Source organism: Microtus pennsylvanicus, chromosome 1 (genome assembly GCF_037038515.1).
Source record: "Microtus pennsylvanicus isolate mMicPen1 chromosome 1, mMicPen1.hap1, whole genome shotgun sequence".
Lineage (NCBI taxonomy): Eukaryota > Metazoa > Chordata > Mammalia > Rodentia > Cricetidae > Microtus > Microtus pennsylvanicus.
Genome location: NC_134579.1, coordinates 102805035 through 102822358, shown reverse-complemented (window position 1 = coordinate 102822358; position 17324 = coordinate 102805035). Strand labels below are relative to the sequence as shown.

The 17324-nt window shown below is 50.9% G+C and overlaps 1 protein-coding gene across 2 annotated transcripts; it reads left to right on the top strand.

Annotated features, from left to right (window-relative positions):
- Positions 1-1151: 1151 nt before the first annotated feature.
- Rfc2 (replication factor C subunit 2) lies at positions 1152-17002 on the top strand. Of its 2 annotated transcripts, none has more exons than XM_075977225.1 (11): positions 1152-1336; positions 5208-5277; positions 6155-6196; positions 6579-6685; positions 8341-8442; positions 8580-8680; positions 11003-11160; positions 11677-11742; positions 13287-13367; positions 14203-14316; positions 16132-17002. In XM_075977225.1, the coding sequence occupies exons 5-11, from the start codon at positions 8372-8374 to the stop codon at positions 16240-16242; spliced, it is 702 nt and encodes a 233-aa protein (XP_075833340.1). In that variant the 5' UTR covers positions 1152-1336; positions 5208-5277; positions 6155-6196; positions 6579-6685; positions 8341-8371; the 3' UTR covers positions 16243-17002. The 2 variants fall into 2 exon arrangements, with proteins under 2 accessions (XP_075833340.1, XP_075833330.1); XM_075977215.1 differs by having other exon boundaries at positions 1162-1302.
- The last annotated feature ends 322 nt before the right edge of the window (positions 17003-17324 follow it).

Sequence of the window (17324 nt, the reverse complement as noted above, 5' to 3'; positions counted from 1 at the left end):
TGGCACTCGCCATCGAAATCATTCTGTCCTCTCTGCACCCATCCACACTGCAGCCTTCTGAGTGAAGAATTCCAGGTATGGGCCATCGCCAGCCTCAGGCCTCTACGTGACTTTTATTTTGAAGCAGGGTTTTATATACTGCATTTACGATGCCAGTGCCGAAGCACAGGTCTTTAATCTCAGCAATGAGGAGGCTGGGGCAGGAGGACGGCTAAGAGTTCGAGGTCAGCCTGGACCACAGAGCAGACTTTTCTCAGAAACCAAATAAATAAATAGGTGAATAAATAAAATACGTAATCTCGGCCCTGAGGAGGCCAGTCAAGGCCAGTCTGAACTATAGGACAAGAGCCTGTCTAGAAAACGCAAGAGAAATAAAATACAGGCAATCCCTTTCCCCCAGGAGAGGCAGTGCTAAAGAGATGACTGGCAGGCTGTTAAGGGTTCTAAAAGGCTCAACGCTGCAGGGGTGGCGCTGGCCTTTAATCCCAGTACTCAGGAGACAGAGGCAGGCGGGGCTCTGAGAGTCCGAGGCCAGCCTGGTCTACCGGAGTACACAGGGAAACCGTGTATCAACAAAACAAAACAAAAAGAGAACTAGAGATTCTTGCAGAGGATCTGGATTTGATTCCCAGGACCTACATGACAACTCAAAAGAGTCTAACTCCAGCTCCAGCGGACCCAACACCCTCCTCTGTACCCATACAAGGCAAGCATGTGCTGCATATACGTGCATGCAAGCAAAACACTCGCATGTCTGAAATAATACTTTAAAAAGTAATCCTTCCACCAGGAACGCTGAGGCAGGAGGATGGCCGCTAATCAGAGGTCAGGCTGGCTGCTGAGCGATAATATTCAGTCTCAAGAAACCAAACAAGTGAAAATAAAACAAAACAAAATGAAGTAGAATACAATTAAGTAAAATATGATAAGATGACACAAACGTCCTTGCCTAGAGACGTCCTCCTTGATCTCGCCCTTCTCTCCTTCCTCGCCCCTCAAACGCGGTCTCCTGCAACCACAGCGGCCTCTAGCGGTCAGTGCGTGGCTACGCTGCATTCTTTGCGCAGGCGCGGGAAGAGACCGCCTCCACGCCCACTTCCGCTCCCCTCCCAGTGTTGCCCGGAAACCGGGGCCGAGACTTCCGTGAAAACGTCACGGGGCGGAGCCTCGGGTGGCGGGAAGAGCCGGCGTAGGAATGGAGGTGGAAGAGAGCGGTTGTGGCGCGGCCGAGAGTGGGGCGCCGGAGCCGTCGGCTGTCCCCAGCAAGACCGCGGGCGGCGCCGGCCACTACGAACTGCCGTGGTGAGCGCGCGGCCGTAGTAACGCGCGCGGAGAGGTGATGGCGAGTGAGGGCGGGCCGAGCTCCCGGGACCCTGCTGCAGTTTGTGTTTTGGGGGGGGGAGCACCGAAGCTGCGACCCCGGGAGTTCAGATTTTCTTTTTCTTTCTCTTTTTGAAACTGGATTTTTTTTTTTACTCTTTTTTCCCTTGTGTCAGGGTCTTGTGTGACTCAGGCTGGGCTCTAACCTACTGTGTAGCACGGGATGATTTTGAATTGCTGCTCCTTCTGCCCCCGTGGGATGACAGGCGTGCTGGGGATGGAACACAGGGTCTCGTGGATGCTAAGCATGCACTCGGTCCCATTCTCAGCCCTGAGTTCCGCTGGGCAGCCCAAGCTGTTCTTGAACTTTCAGAGCCAAGTGCTGGAATGACGATGTGAGCTACCAGGCAAATGCAGAGGTTTTTAATTTATTGAAATTGAGGGATGTATGGCTCAGAGCTCACCTAAGTGGTGATGCTTGGACTGACTAATAGTGCGTCATGTGTTTTTATTGTTTGTTTAAAATATCACCTAAAAAAATACCGACTCCACCTTATTTTTCTTAAGATAGGCCTCACTACCCTAAGCTAGTTTTGAACTTCATACATAACCAAGAATGACCTTCAATTCTGAACCGACCGTCTCTTCCACCTAAGTGCCAAGGCTGTAGGTGTTGTGCCGCCACCACTCCCAGTTTTTTGAGTTCGTTGTTTTTTTCTTGGATGAAAATTGATTGCAGACATTTGTACAAAAGCACATACTGTTATGGCCCTACCACTGGCACTTGCTTTCCTTTATCAAATGTAGGGTCTCTGGCACCAGACAGCAGAGTGATCCCTTAGCTCTCTGAAGCATCTGGACTATGTAGTGGTTCTTCACCTTCCTAATGCTGCAGCCTTTGAATACAGTTCCTCATGCTGTGGTGACCCCGCCCCCCCATCATAACATTATTTTCATTGCTACTTCATAACTGTAATTTTGCTACTGTTCCGAATTGTAATGTAAATATCTGTTTTCCAATGGTCTTAGGTGGCCCCTGTGAAAGGGTCGCTTGACAGTCCCCAAGAGGTCATGACCTACAAGTTGAAAACCATTGATCTAGAATAATACTAGGGAAAATATTGCAAAAGCTGGAAATGTGGCTCCGTGGCAGAATTCTTGCCTGGCATTCTCAGGGCCTAGAGTTCTATCTCCAGCACTCAAAAGAAAAAGGAAAAAAGGCGCATATTGCATGTAATTTAGCATTGTCCGGTTGCCACAGTAATAAGTAAAAAGGAAATCAGTGTCCAAATGGAGTGGCATACATCTGTTAGGTCACGGTCAGCTACACAGTGAATATGAGGCTAGCCTGGGTTACAGGATAGTCCTTGTCTCCAGAAACAAGTCCTGATGAGATGGCTCATGATGAGGATGCTTGTAGCCAAGGCTGACAACCTGAGTTTAGTCCCTGGACTCTACAGGTTGGAAGCAGAGAACTGACTCCCAAGTTGCTCTCTGACCCTGACACTTGTGCTGTTGCACACACAATTTAAACATGTGTGTATGTATGTGTGCTTAAAACAACAGAAAGCACTCCAGAGGCTGAAGTTGACAGATCTCTGAGTTCAAGGCCAGCTCGGTCTACAAAGGGAGTTCCAGTCTGGCAAGGACTACCTGGTGAAACCCTGTCTCTGAAAACAGAAACGAGATCAACAGAATATAATAAAGAGCACAGGAAACGTCGATGGTCAGATCATTGTAAATCTGCCATATCTGTGCCCAGAGCTGGAAGAGGTCATTTTCTCTCAACATTGCTCGTTTATTTAAAAGGCAGAACTTAGCTGTCAGGAGGCTGTGATAGGAGGGTCATGAGTTCCAGGCCATCTGGAGATGTGGCCCAGTTGATAGGACGCTTATCTGCCATTCAGAAAACCCACATTTCCATCCCCAGCACCTCATAAACTGGATGTGGTGAAGCCTGTGATCCTAGGACTAGGGAGGATTACAGGGAAGATTATTTTATGTCTGTGGGCGTATGCAGTGCCCTCAGAGGTTGAGGAGGGGGAGTTAGAACCCTGGGAACTGGAGTCATAGATGATTGTGAGCTGCATGTGGGTGCTAGGAATTGAACCTGGGTCCTCTGGAAGAGCAGCTGGTGTTTTAACCACTAAGCCATTTCTCCAGCTCCAAAGGAAAAATATTTTAATGAAGTGTCCAAGTGCCATTTCACAATTGCTTAAGAACTGTTCACACATGGTCAGGCTGTGGTGGCACATGCCTTTAATCCCAGTACTCCGGAGGCAGAAGCAGGTGGATCTCTGAGTTCGAGGCCAGTCTGGTCTACAGAGTGAGTTCCAGGACAGCCAAGGCTACACAGAGAAACCCTATCTCAGGGGTGGGAGGGTGGAGGGAGAGGGGCCAACTGTCCACTGAGACTTCCCAGTCACAGCCCTAAACCACCAGTTGCTGCTTGAGGGCGGCAAGAGTAGGCCAGCTGGAACAATAACAAACCGAGGGTCAGCGCAGTCTGCCCGGCGCAGCAGAGACCTGGGGGTGCAGCACTTACATCATTGCTGTGACGGAAGTGGGTGTGCGTGGGTCCATCGCTGTGCACTCGGCAGTGTCTGCAAGTGGTGTGCAGCAGAGCTGGCTAGACAGAAACCACAGCTTACCGTGAGGTTCCTCTGCTGTGGGGTGGACAGGCGAGGAGCCAGTTCATATCAGAGGGTCTCTTGCTATCTTTGTTTTGTTTAAAGCTTTTTCTTTTCATTTCTTTATTGAGAGGATGGGGGGGGGGCGGGTCTTGCACCTGCTATACCACCTGTGTGGAGGTCAGAAACCAACTTCTAGGATTCTCTTCTACCATGTGTGTCCTAGGGATTGAACTCAGGTGGTCAGACCCATCAGCAAGCACCTTTACCACTGAGCCATCTTGTTGGCTTCTTTTTTGGTCTTGTTTTGGGAGTTTTTGTTTTGGTTTGGTTTTTTGAGACAGGGTTTCTCTGTATATCCCTGGCTCTCCTGAACTCACAGAGGTGCGCCACCATTGCCTGACTTCCCCCTCCCCTTTGGGATTCATTTTATTTTTTGTGTGTGAGTGTTGTTTGTGTGTCTGTCTGGGCATTGTGTGCATGCAGTACGTGAAGACGCCAGGAGAGGGCATTGCGTCCCTTATGATTACAGTTCCAGGTTGTGAGCCTCTGTGTGGATGCTAGAAGTCAAACTCAGGTCTTCTGTATCAGCAAGTGCCACTAACCACTGAGTCATTTCTCTAGCACATTCTTTCTTAACCTATTGAAAGTCTCTCTCTGCTTCCACCCCCAACATACCTGGGATTTCAGGTATCTGCCACCATGCCTGGAAGGTTTTTTAATTTTTTGTTGTTGTTATACATTAGTGTTTTGCCTGCCTGATATGTTTGTGCGAAGGTGTCAGGTCCCTGGAATTGGAATTACAGTTGTTAGCGGCTGTGTGGGTGCTGGGAATTGAACCTGGGTCCTCTGGAAGAGCACTCAGTGCTCTCATCCACTGAGCCGGCTCTCCAGCCCATGGTTGTTTGTTTATTTCGTGCCTGTATGTGCCAGCAACAGTCTCACAGTGCACGTGGGCCTCACTTCTCTTCCTCCACCAGGTTCTGGGGCTTAAATTAAGGCTGACTAGCTTTCCTGTGACTACCTTTATACACTGAGCCATCTTGTCGGCTTCTTAGTTCTTTATTTTTGAGGCAGTTTGTGTATGTGGTAGAGGCTGGCCTGGATCTCGGGGGTCCTCCTGGCACGACCTTCCTGGGTTGGCATGACAGGTAACACAGTCCCACCCTGCCAGAATTTCCAGGGTCGCCCTTTCCTGTCCGATCCTCTAGTTACTGAGAGGATAACCATGACAATATTTGCTTTTTCCTAAAACAGGGTTGAAAAATACAGACCAATAAAGCTGAATGAAATAGTCGGCAATGAAGACACAGTGAGCAGGCTGGAGGTAAGGACTCTAACCGCTTCCAGCATCACGTGTGGATCTGACTAGCTAGTGGTGACTGGATAAAGATGGCCGAGACGGGGAAGGAGGGTGACATCACCTATTCCTTGCTGGGGTGACAAAGTACATGATGAGCAGAACTTACATCAAGAGGGTTAGCTTAATTTGGCTTTAGCTCACAGTCTAAGGTCGCAGTCCATCCTGGGGGAAGGCGTGGTGGCAGAGATATGAGGCAGGTCACGCTGCATCCACAGACCGGAAGCAGGGAGGTGGGTGATGCCTGCTCCCTTAGCCCGCTTCCTCCTTTCCACTGAGTCCGGGACCCCAGCCCATGGGAGGATGCCACCCTGTGAGCCTGAACACACTACCCGTTATGTAGCCCTGACTGTCCTGAAACTTTCTCTGTAGACCAGGCTTGCTTCTAACTCACAGAGATCCACCTGCCTCTGCCTCCCAAATGCTGGGATTAAACAAGTGTGCCACTACACCTGGGCTATTTATTTGTCTTCAAGACAGAGCTTTGATATGTAGCTTAAGCTGGTCTTAAACTTGCTCAACCTTGGACAGGGACCAAAGCTACAGAGAAACCTTGTCTCGAACAAACCAAAAAAAAAAAAAAATGGGGGGGGGGCTGGAGAGATGGCTCAGTGGTTAAGAGCATTGCCTGCTCTTCCAAAGGTCCTGAGTTCAATTCCCAGCAGCCACATGGTGGCTCACAACCATCTGTAAAGAGGTCTGGCGCCCTCTTCTGGCCTTCAGGCATATACACAGACAGAATATTGTATAATAAATAAATAATAATAAAAATTTGCTCAGTCTTCCTGGTGCTGAGATCAGAGGCATGTAGCCACACTTAACTTAATGAACCTCTTTTACCTAGGTCTTTGCGAAAGAAGGCAATGTGCCCAATATCATCATCGCTGTGAGTACCTGGGCCTGGTCCCCTGGGCATCTTGCCTGTCCACTCCCTCCTCAGGGAGGCCCACATGTCCCTGGTTGACTTGTTGGAGAATCAGGGGAGCAAGTGCCAACAGTGGGAATTGTGGGAGCAGCAAGATCTACCTGGGAACCCTTTAATTAATCAGTTAATTTTTACGTGTATGGGTGTTTTGCCTGCATCTGTGTTTATACACCATGGGTATGTCTGGTTCCCTGGGAGGTGGGGGTAGTGATAATATATCCTTTGGAACTGGAGTTACAGCCCGTTTGGGGCATTGGGAATGGAAGCCAGTGCTCTTAACTGCTGAGGCATCTCTCCAGCCTCTGGGTTTTCCCTGCATGAAGCAGAGAGCTCTCACCCACAGGGTCCCCCAGGAACCGGCAAAACAACCAGCATCCTCTGCTTGGCAAGAGCACTGCTGGGCCCGGCGCTGAAGGATGCAGTTCTGGAGCTCAACGCATCAAATGACAGGTACAGTGGGTGGGGAGGTGGAGGCCTTCTGCTGTACCTGAGTCTAGAGGCTCCACTTGGTTCTGGCTCGTGCCTGGTGCTTGCTTCACTGGCTCCACGCTTAACAGGGGAATCATTTATTGCCTTGTCTGAGTGTCAGAGGAGCACCTGCAGGGTTCCTCGTTTTGATGAAAATGTTAAAAAAAAACCTTTAAAATTTGTTTTTATTGCTGCTTATTTATTGTGGGGAGGGGCATATGCCATGATGTACGTGTGGAGGTCAGAGGACACCTTGCTGGGAGCTGGTTCTCTCCTTCCACAAAGTGGATCCTAAGGATCAAACTCAGGTTGTGAGGGTTGGCGGTAAGAACCATCCCCCCAACCCTGTCGTGTGTGTGTGTGTGTGTGTGTGTGTGTGTGTGTGTGTGTGTGTGCGCGCGCGCACGCATGCATGCATGCATGCAGATCAGAGCATAACCATGTGGAATTTTTTTTCCTTTTACCTTTATGTGGGTTCTGGGGATTGAACTCTGGTTGTCAGTCTTGCCTGGTTTGCCAGCAGGTGGCTTTACCCATTGTGCCATCTCACCAGCCCTGAAACCACTTTCAAATGTCAACTTCAGTCATGTTATATGTTTGTGTTCTTGTGCAACAGCTTTCTGGCCCTGCGAAACTGAAACTGCCCTCATGCGCCTCCCCATTTCCCTTCTGCAGCCCCGGCAGCCACAGCCCACCTTCTGGTCTGTGTATTTGACTATTAGCTCATGTTCCCAGGTTAGAATAAAGTCTTGTAGCCCTTGGGGCTACGCGGAGGATTTACAAGCCCCTTGTGAGCTTGGGGTGGTCTGTGGGAAATCCCAGCACGGGGAAGGGTAAGGCGGTGGATTCTGAGTACCAGGTCTGCTCAGGTGCTATATAAAGAGCCTCTCTCAAAAAATAAAGTATGGGACTGGAGAGATTGCTCAGTAGTTAAGAACATGTAGTGCGCCGGGCGGTGGTGGCGCACGCCTTTAATCCCAGCACTCGGGAGGCAGAGGCAGGCAGATCTCTGTGAGTTTGAGACCAGCCTGGTCTACAGAGCTAGTTCCAGGACAGGCTCCAAAGCCAGAGAGAAACCCTGTCTCAAAAAACCAAAAAAAAAAAAAGAACGTGTGGTGCATGCCTTTGATCCTAGCACTGGGGAGGCAGAGGCAGGCAAATCTCTGGTTTGAGGCCAGCCTGGTCTACAGAGCAAGTTGCAGGACAGCCAGGGTACACAGAGAAACCCTGTCTCAAAAACCAAACAAAGAAAAGGAACATGCTGCCCTCACCCAGAGTTTCCTTGCACCCACATCAGTCAGTTCACAATTGCTCAGAACTCCAGCTCCAGGGCTTCTGACACCTGGTCTCTACAGGTACCCGCCTGCACATGCCCTGCATCTGCGCAGACATGTTAAAAAAATAAAATAGGACCAGAGATGGCTCAGTGGATAAACGCCCTCGCTGTGCCAGCTTGAAAGCACTGGTTCTGCCCATATAACTCAAAGTGAAGGCGAGAATTGGGTCTTTAAAGTTGTCTTCTGACCGTATGCGTGCGCATGTGCACACACACACACACACACACACACACACACAAACCCCTCCCCATGATAATAAAAAGTTCCTCCATTTGTGACACATGCCTTCCTGTTTTTCAGGGGAATTGATGTGGTGAGGAATAAAATCAAAATGTTCGCCCAACAGAAGGTCACCCTTCCCAAGGGCCGACACAAGATCATCATTTTGGATGAAGCAGACAGGTGCGGGCTGGAGGTGGGGATCCCCAAGTAACTCAGGCTGGCCTCAGTTTTCCAGTCCTGCTTTTGCCTCCCGAACAACAGGGATTGTGGGCCATGCTCCAGACCTGGCACCCACTGCCCTCTTATGCTTGCCTCAGCATGACGGACGGTGCTCAGCAGGCCCTCAGGAGGACCATGGAAATCTACTCCAAGACGACCCGCTTCGCTCTGGCTTGTAATGCTTCAGACAAAATCATAGGTGAGCACGCCACCTGGGTCATTATCCAGTGAGGCGTCTTTTTTTTTTTTTTAAGATTATTTATTTTGCGAGGTTGATGACACACGCCTTTAATCACAGCACTCAGGAGGTAGAGGCAGGTAGATCTCTGTGAGTTCAAGGCCAGCCTGGTCTACAGAGCCAGTGTCAGGATAGGCTCCAAAACCACAGAGAAACCCTGTCTCGAAAAACCAAAAAAAAAAGATTATTTATTTTGCGAGGTGGTGATGACACACGCCTTTATTCCCAGCACTCAGGAGGCAGAGGCAGGCAGATCTCTGTGAGTTCGAGGCCAGCCTGGTCTACAGAGCCAGTGTCAGGATAGGCTCCAAAGCTACACAGAGAAATCCTGTCTCCGAGAAAAAAAAAGAAAAAAAAGATTTGTTTATGTATGTGAGTGTTCTGAGGCATCAGATCCCACTATAGATGGCTGTGAGCCACCATGTGGTTGCTGGGAATTGAACTCAGGACCTCTGGAAGGGCAGCCAGTGCTCTTAACCTCTGAGCCATCTCTCCAGCCCGAGACTCCCTTTTTACTTATTTACTCTTTTTTGTTTGTTTGTTTTTATTTATTATGTATACAATATTCTGTCTGTGTGTATGCCTGCAGGCCGGAAGAGGGCACCAGACCTCTTTACAGATGGTTGTGAGCCACCATGTGGTTGCCGGGAATTGAACTCAGGACCTTTGGAAGAGCAGGCAATGCTCTTAACCATTGAGCCATCTCTCCAGCCCCCTGTTTGTTTTTAGAGACAGAGTTTTTCCCGCTTTACTTTTTATTCTGAGACCTGGTCTTCCCTTACCCGGGCTGGCCTTGAACTCACTTTATAGCCCAGGAATGCCTTAAACCTACAGTTCTCCTGCCTCGGCATCCTGAGTTGTTGGGGTGACAGACCTGAGCCACTCAGCCCATCTGTTTTTTTCTTGTGCTGTAGCCCCTGGCATCAACTCTGCGTTAGGCTTTGTGGCTGCCCAGTATGGCCAGGCCTCTACCTCACCACAGTGCCTCCTTATGGGGCCCTTTGTCCTTTAGCCCAGCTACTGCCCACAGCACTGGTCTACCCTGTCGGGCTGGTGTTACATCTTCCCGTCACCTACTGCGTGAGTCATGCCGTCACCATATTGTGTGTTCTCTCTGTCTCATTTCTATTTCGCTGATCCCCAGCAGTGGGGGCTTTTCTGTCCCACTTCCCCCTCCTGCACCCAAGTGTGTGTGTGTGGTCATACATAGGTTTGTTACCACACTCCTTTTCCACACAGCTCACGACTGCCTAGGTGGGCGAATTGCTTAATGTGACAAGACCCCTCCCACACACACATACACCATTTATTTTAGAATTATTTATTTATTTATTTTGGTTTTTCGAGACAGGGTTTCTCTGTGGTTTTGGAGCCTGTCCTGGAACTAGCTCTTGTAGACCAGGCTGGTCTCGAACTCACAGAGTTCTTCCTGCCTCTGCCTCCCGAGTGCTGGGATTAAAGGCGTGCGCCACCACCGCCCGGCCCATATTTTAGAATTATTTTGTGTGTATGTGTGTGTGTGCACATGTTGGGGCCGTGTGTCTGTGTATAGATGTCAGAGAATAATTTGTAAAGTCAGTTATTATCTTTATGGGTCCCAGAATTGAACTCTGGTTGTCAGTCTTAGTGGCAAGCATCTTTATCCACTAAGCCATCTTGCTAGACCCCCTGTCCTTTTTTATTGTTGGGGTTTGTGTTTGTTGTGTTGTTTAGCCAGAGTCTCAGGTAGCACAGGCTAACCTTAAATTGACCAAGGTTGACCTTAAACTCTTGATCCTCTTGTCCCTACCTCCCTATGTAATCCCAAGTGTTGGGGTTATAGGCAGACACCTTCGTCCCTTGTTCCCCTGTGGAGAGTCAAAGAGCTTGGGGTTCCCTTCCAGTCTGACCAAATTGATCTTTCCTGAAGGGCCCACCCATCACACTGTGACTCCAGAGACCCCTAACTCTTTGTGGGGAGGGGAGGCTTGTATGTGTGGTGGTGTTTGTCCTGAGGCCTACTTCTCTCCAGAAGCAGGACCTGGGTGTTGCTAACTCGGGTCTCTTTCCTTTCTTATTTTTTTCCAACAGTTAAAGGCAGGCGTTTTGGGGGGTAAGGAAACACACACACAGCACATGCACAGAGAAGAAGACTCTCCGCAGAGCAGGGGGGCAGGACCGGGAAGGCCAACCATCCAGCCTCTTTGCTTCTTATCTGATAATTTGACACTTGGCTCTGGTCAGCTGTGTCCTGATAAGCAGCAGGCCTTGCCAGGGAGCGCTCACTGTGCTGTCTCTGTCCAGAGCCCATCCAGTCACGCTGTGCAGTGCTCCGCTACACCAAGCTCACTGATGCTCAGGTCCTCACCAGGCTCATGAATGTCATCGAGAAGGAAAACGTGCCATACACAGATGATGGCCTGGAAGCCATTATCTTCACAGCCCAAGGGGACATGCGCCAGGTCGGTGGGTGACTGTTGCTGCCTGTCTTGGTTAGGGTTTCTATTGCTCTGATGAAACACCATCACCAAAACAAGTTGGGGAGGAAAGGGTTTATTTGGCTTATACTTCCATATTGCTGTTCCTCACCGAAGGAAGTTAGGGCAGGAACTCGAGCAGTGTAGAGGCCGATGAAGAGTCCGTGGAGGGTGCTGCTTACTGGCTTGCTCCCCATGGCTTCTCAGCCTGCTTTCTTACAGCGCCCAGGACCACCAGCATGGGCTGGGCCCTCCCCATCAAACACTAGTTAAGAAAATGGTTTACAGCTGGATTTTATGAAGGATCTCAGTTGAGGGTCCCTCCTTTCAGAAACTCTAGTTTGTGTGTCAAGGTGGCGTAAGAACAGCCAGGACACTGCCTTTTCAAGCTGAGGTTGAGGAGTGAGTGTTGTACCAAGTCTGGGGGGTGGGCGTTGGCTCTCTGAGAGGCAGGACCGGGAAAGACATATTGGCCCTTGACGTATCCCTTGCCTTCTCCAGGCACTGAACAACCTGCAGTCAACCTTCTCGGGATTCGGCTATATCAACAGCGAGAATGTGTTCAAGGTATAGGGCTTGGGGCTGCTCTCCAACAGTGGGCCACGCGGCCATGCTCATTCTTCCCACCACAGCTTTGTCTCTCGTGCCCAAGGGACCAGTGGGAGGGTCTGGGGGGGTCCACATGTGAGTGGTGCCAGATGGGCAGATCCACGCTAGCCTTCAGCAGTCTTCCTTGATGCCCTCCCTCACCACCTCCCCGCAGAGCTCCCCTGTGCTGTGGGCTGGGCTCTGGTTTCTCCTCCCCTCCCCTGTCTTCTGTCCCCCCTTTCCCCTCGCATCCCATCCCACTCTCTTCTCCTCTTTTCTTGACCGAGTCTGTGGCCCAGGCTGTGTACCCAGGCTGGCCTTGAACCTCCACCTCCCACATCGGGAATTACAAGCATGCACCACCATCCCCAACTTACTCATTTTAGAGACAGGTCTCAATATATAGCCCATACTGGCCTTGAATTGAGATCCTCTGGGGTGTTTTGGGTATTATTTTGGTTTGGTTTTTTTTTTTTTTTTCTGAGACAGAGTTTGTTCCATCCCCACTAAGCTCTTCCTGAGTTCTAGGATACAGACATGTGTCACTATGCACAGCACCTAAGATACAGGCGTTGTCACTGTGCACAGCACTTAGGATACAGGCGTGTGTCACTGTGCACAGCACCTAGGATACATGTGTGTGTCACTGTGCACAGCACCTAGGACACAGGCGTTGTTACTGTGCACAGCTCCTATGATACAGGCGTGTGTCACTGTGCACAGCACCTAGGACACAGGCGTGGTCACTGTGCACAGCACTTAGGATACAGGCGTGTGTCACTGTGCACAGCACCTAGGATACAGGCGTGTGTCACTGTGCACAGCACCTAGGACACAGGTGTGTGTCACTGTGCACAGCACCTAGGATACATGTGTGTGTCACTGTGCACAGCACCTAGGACACAGGTGTGTGTCACTGTGCACAGCACCTAGGATACATGTGTGTGTCGCTGTGCACAGCACCTAGGACACAGGTGTGTGTCACTGTGCACAGCACCTAGGATACATGTGTGTGTCACTGTGCACAGCACCTAGGACACAGGTGTGTGTCACTGTGCACAGCACCTAGGATACAGGCGTGTGTCACTGTGCACAGCACCTAGGATACAGGCGTGTGTCACTGTGCACAGCACCTAGGATACAGGCGTGTGTCACTGTGCACAGCACCTAGGACACAGGTGTGTGTCACTGTGCACAGCATCTAGGACACAGGCGTGTGTCACTATGCACAGCACCTAGGATACAGGCGTTGTCACTGTGCACAGCACCTAGGACACAGGCGTGTGTCACTATGCACAGCTCCATGCCATTAATACCACCCAGGAAGAGAGTCTTTGGGGCCTTTGCCTGCTTTGTGGTTCGTTCATTTCGGAAATGAGAAATGTAACCATGGCATCAGGAGCTGCCATATTTGGGGCTGTCTGTGGAAGTGAGAAGAGTTCCCAAATCCCATTCTAGTTGTTGGAGAGTTGGTACTGACTAGTCCTTGGGGCCTCATGCTGCCTCTCCTGGTGTTTGCTCAGGTCTGTGACGAGCCCCACCCCCTGCTGGTGAAGGAGATGATCCAGCACTGCGTGGATGCCAACATCGATGAGGCTTATAAGGTGGGCCCTTGTTCCTCCCCTGGCTTCCATGGTGCCACCAGGACTCCGCACCACTGTCCTTGACCCTTAAAATCACCCTTGGCTTCGGGTGGACTTTTTACTTTGCTCGTCACTCAGAACCTGACAGAAGCGGCTCAGGAGCAGCAGGCTTTACTTGGATCTGCTTGGAGAGCCTGCAGCCCATCATGGCGGGAGGCATGGCAGCTTGTGGTGCTGAGGGCGTGGGGCTAACATAACACACTTTACTTTACTTTTTTTTTTTTAATCTGCACGTCAGCTGCTAGTCCAGTTGACTAGGGGCAGGGCAGGGTTGGGCAGGGAAACAGGTACAGACAGAGGCTGGTTACTGAAGGAAGAACAAGGCTAATCCTAACACTACCAGAATCCACCCCAAGCTGCCAAAGCTCAATGGACTCTTTAGACACAGCCCCAGACTGGGGGAAGAGGACGGGGAGGGAGGGAGACACAGGGCTAATGGAATCCTGCCCTGCTTAGGTCGTCTGGTCCTTACTGAGCCTGGGAGAGCCAGCAGTGAGGAATTCCACCTGGAAAGCTCTGGGTAGGGACATGATGTAGGCAGGATGTCAGACCATCATGCCCGTAGTTGAGGACAGGCACCTGCTGGGAAAGCGGGCTAACTTTCCTGTGTGATCAGAGGGCTGGGTGACACAAGGCATCCATGGGGCCACCAGCACCTCCATAAGGTTCAGGTGTTCCTCAGAGCCTCATGGGTCACCCGGTCCAAGCTGATGGTGATGGGCTAGGACCATTGTAGGACCAACTCCATCTCCCTTCCCTGTCACGGTGTTCAGAGCCTGTTTTGTCTTTCATTTAGATTCTTGCTCACCTGTGGCACCTGGGCTACTCACCAGAGGACGTCATCGGGAACATTTTCCGAGTGTGTAAAACCTTTCCGATGGCCGAATACTTGAAACTGGAATTCATCAAGGTTAGTCAGAGCTCAGGAATGCCTCGTGCGCTTTTGCCACCTTTTGAGTCTAGTGGCTTCTTGCTTTATTTTTAGACAAGGCCTTACAGTGTAGCACAAGCTGGGGCTACAGGCGTGCGCTACCACACTAGCGTGCATTGGCCTCTTCAGTGCATAGTGCCCTCCAGCTCTGCTGTAGCGTGCCCATTGCCTGGCCCTTATCACTGAACAGTATTCTGCTGTGTGGCTGTGTTGTGGTCACTTGTTCTCTAGGAAAGGCATTTGTAACTAAAATGTGCATGCTGGCACGCACAAGATAGCCTGGCTGCCAGGTTCTTGTTCTACATGGTTGGGTTCCTAGGTGTGAGACCACCAGCTCAGACAAGTGTACATTTAACCTTGGTTAATGAATTTGACTAGAGCTGGGCAGTGGTGATGCACGCCTTGAATCCCAGCACTTGGGAGGCAGAGGCAGGTGGATCTCTGAATTCGAGGCCAGCCTGGTCTATAAAGCGAGTTTCAGGGCTACACAGAGAAACCCTGTCTTGAAAAACAAAACAACAAAAAAGAATTTGACAGGGGGTGGCTCAGTTGGGAGAGTACACACCTCGAGTGTGCAGAGCCCTGGGTTGGTCTTCAGCCCTGCATAAGATGGGTGCTGCTAGGTGTAATGGTGCTCACCCTCAGTGCTCCACAGTGAGACTAGGTGTGGTGGTGCTCCCCTCAGTGCTCCACAGTGAGACTAGGTGTGGTGGTGCTCCCCTCAGTGCTCCACAGCGAGACTAGGTGTGGTGGTGCTCCCCTCAGTGCTCCACAGCGAGACTAGGTGTAATGGTGCTCACCCTCAGTGCTCCGCAGTGAGACTAGGTGTGGTGGTGCTCCCCTCAGTGCTCCACAGTGAGACTAGGTGTGGTGGTGCTCACCCTCAGTGCTCCACAGTGAGACTAGGTGTGGTGGTGCTCCCCTCAGTGCTCCACAGTGAGACTAGGTGTGGTGGTGCTCCCCTCAGTGCTCCACAGTGAGACTAGGTGTGGTGGTGCTCACCCTCAGTGCTCCGCAGTGAGACTAGGTGTGGTGGTGCTCCCCTCAGTGCTCCGCAGTGAGACTCGGTGTGATGTGCTCACCCTCAGTGCTCCGCAGTGAGACTAGGTGTGGTGGTGCTCCCCTCAGTGCTCCGCAGTGAGACTAGGTGTGGTGGTGCTCACCCTCAGTGCTCCGCAGTGAGACTAGGTGTGGTGGTGCTCCCCTCAGTGCTCCGCAGTGAGACTAGGTGTGGTGGTGCTCCCCTCAGTGCTCCGCAGTGAGACTAGGTGTAATGGTGCTCACCTCAGTGCTCCGCAGTGAGACTAGGTGTGGTGGTGCTCCCCTCAGTGCTCCGCAGTGAGACTAGGTGTGGTGGTGCTCACCCTCAGTGCTCCGCAGTGAGACTAGGTGTGGTGGTGCTCACCCTCAGTGCTCCGCAGTGAGACTTTGTTTCAAAACAACAACAGCAAAAAAACTGGGTGTCCTTTTGTTTGCCAGTAGTTTCATACCTTGGAGGTAGAGGCAAGAGACTCAGAAGCTCAGGGCTATCCTCAGCTATATAGGGGCTTTAAAACTGGCCTGGCCTATGTGAGACCCTAGCAGACTGGGGCTGTAGCTCAGTGCTGGAAGCCCTGGGTTTGCTCCCTTTGCCTGGAACACCCTTTTCCAGCATGAGCTAAACTTGAGTGAAGCCAGGTTCGTCCTCTTACTGTGGTGCATTTTGAGGTCATTGGTTTTGAACCGTCTACAGTTTAGATAGAAAGGAGCCCACACTCCCGGCTAACCCACTGGTTCCTTGAACTTGTGTTTCAGGAGATTGGATACACTCACATGAAAGTGGCGGAAGGTGTGAACTCCTTGCTGCAGATGGCTGGGCTCCTGGCCAGGCTGTGTCAGAAGACCATGGCTCCAGTGGCCAGTTGAGATGAAATGAGGAGGGTCCTTGCCACTGAGACACTGATGTCCAGCTGTCCAGTCGTGGGAGATGTGCCCAAGACATCATAGTACATGCTCACTTCGTTTTTTGTTCTGGGAGAACAGGGTCTCCTGTAGCCCAGGCTGGCTTTGAACCCCTGCTGCTGTGCCTAACCTTGAACTGCTGACCCTCCTGCTTCTGCCTCCTGAGTGCTGGGGCTGGGACCTGAGCACACTGGCGGCTGTGTGACTGAGCTCAGGGTTTCCACTTCTGCTCTTTTATCTGAATTCACCTGCAGGCCTGATATGGGGCGTGTCGGGAAGGTCCCCAACCTCCTCAGTCTCAGGATTTTGACCTGTAATGCTTAACTGCTTGAGGCCTTGAGAAAACCAGCGTCTTGCTTCGGCCTGGTGTCCCCTGCTAGTAGAAACAGTGCCCGCGGCCAGCGAGAGCACAGCGGGTGAAGTGCTGGCCTGGCACCTGACCACCTGCATGCCATCTCCAGAGCCCACAAGAGGCAGAAGAGAGCTGACACCACAGAGACAGACGTTCTCTGTGCGCAGAGTGCAGTGGCGCACACCTTTAGTCCCAGTGCTTGGAGACAGGCAGGAGGATCTCTGCGAGCTCAAGAACTACATAGAGAGACTTGTCTCAATAAAAGATGTCATTTGGGCCCTGCATACATGCACACACAATAATAAGTAAAATTATAAAAATAAATTTAAGAAATGAAGCCAGGTACAGTAGCACACACCATAATTTTTCAAATTAATGTGTATTAGTGATTTTTTTTTTAAGGTTGATTTGTCTGTGTGTGTTGGTGCCTTGCCTGTGCACTGTGTGCATGCAGTACCCATGAAGGCCAAAAGAGGACATTGAGTCCCTTGGGACTGAAGTTGCAGATACTTGTAGACCTCCATATGGGTGCTCGGAATTAAACCCAGGGCCTCTGTAAGAATAACCAGAACACCCTAACCACCTCCCCAGTCCCACAAACCCATAATGCCAAGCACTCGGGCTGAGTTCAGACTAGCCCCTGTTAAAAAGTGAGTCCAGGCCACCCTAAAAACGTAAGAGCCTCCTGTGTCAG

What these genes read in the sequence shown, in the direction of transcription:
- Rfc2 (XM_075977215.1), top strand. Translation starts at nt 1,196, where the DNA reads ATGGAGGTGGAAGAGAGCGGTTGTGGCGCGGCCGAGAGTGGGGCGCCG. An exon ending in GGCCACTACGAACTGCCGTG is followed by an intron (nt 1,303 to 5,207) that starts GTGAGCGCGCGG and finishes TTCCTAAAACAG; the next exon opens with GGTTGAAAAATACAGACCAA. An exon ending in ACACAGTGAGCAGGCTGGAG is followed by an intron (nt 5,278 to 6,154) that starts GTAAGGACTCTA and finishes TCTTTTACCTAG; the next exon opens with GTCTTTGCGAAAGAAGGCAA.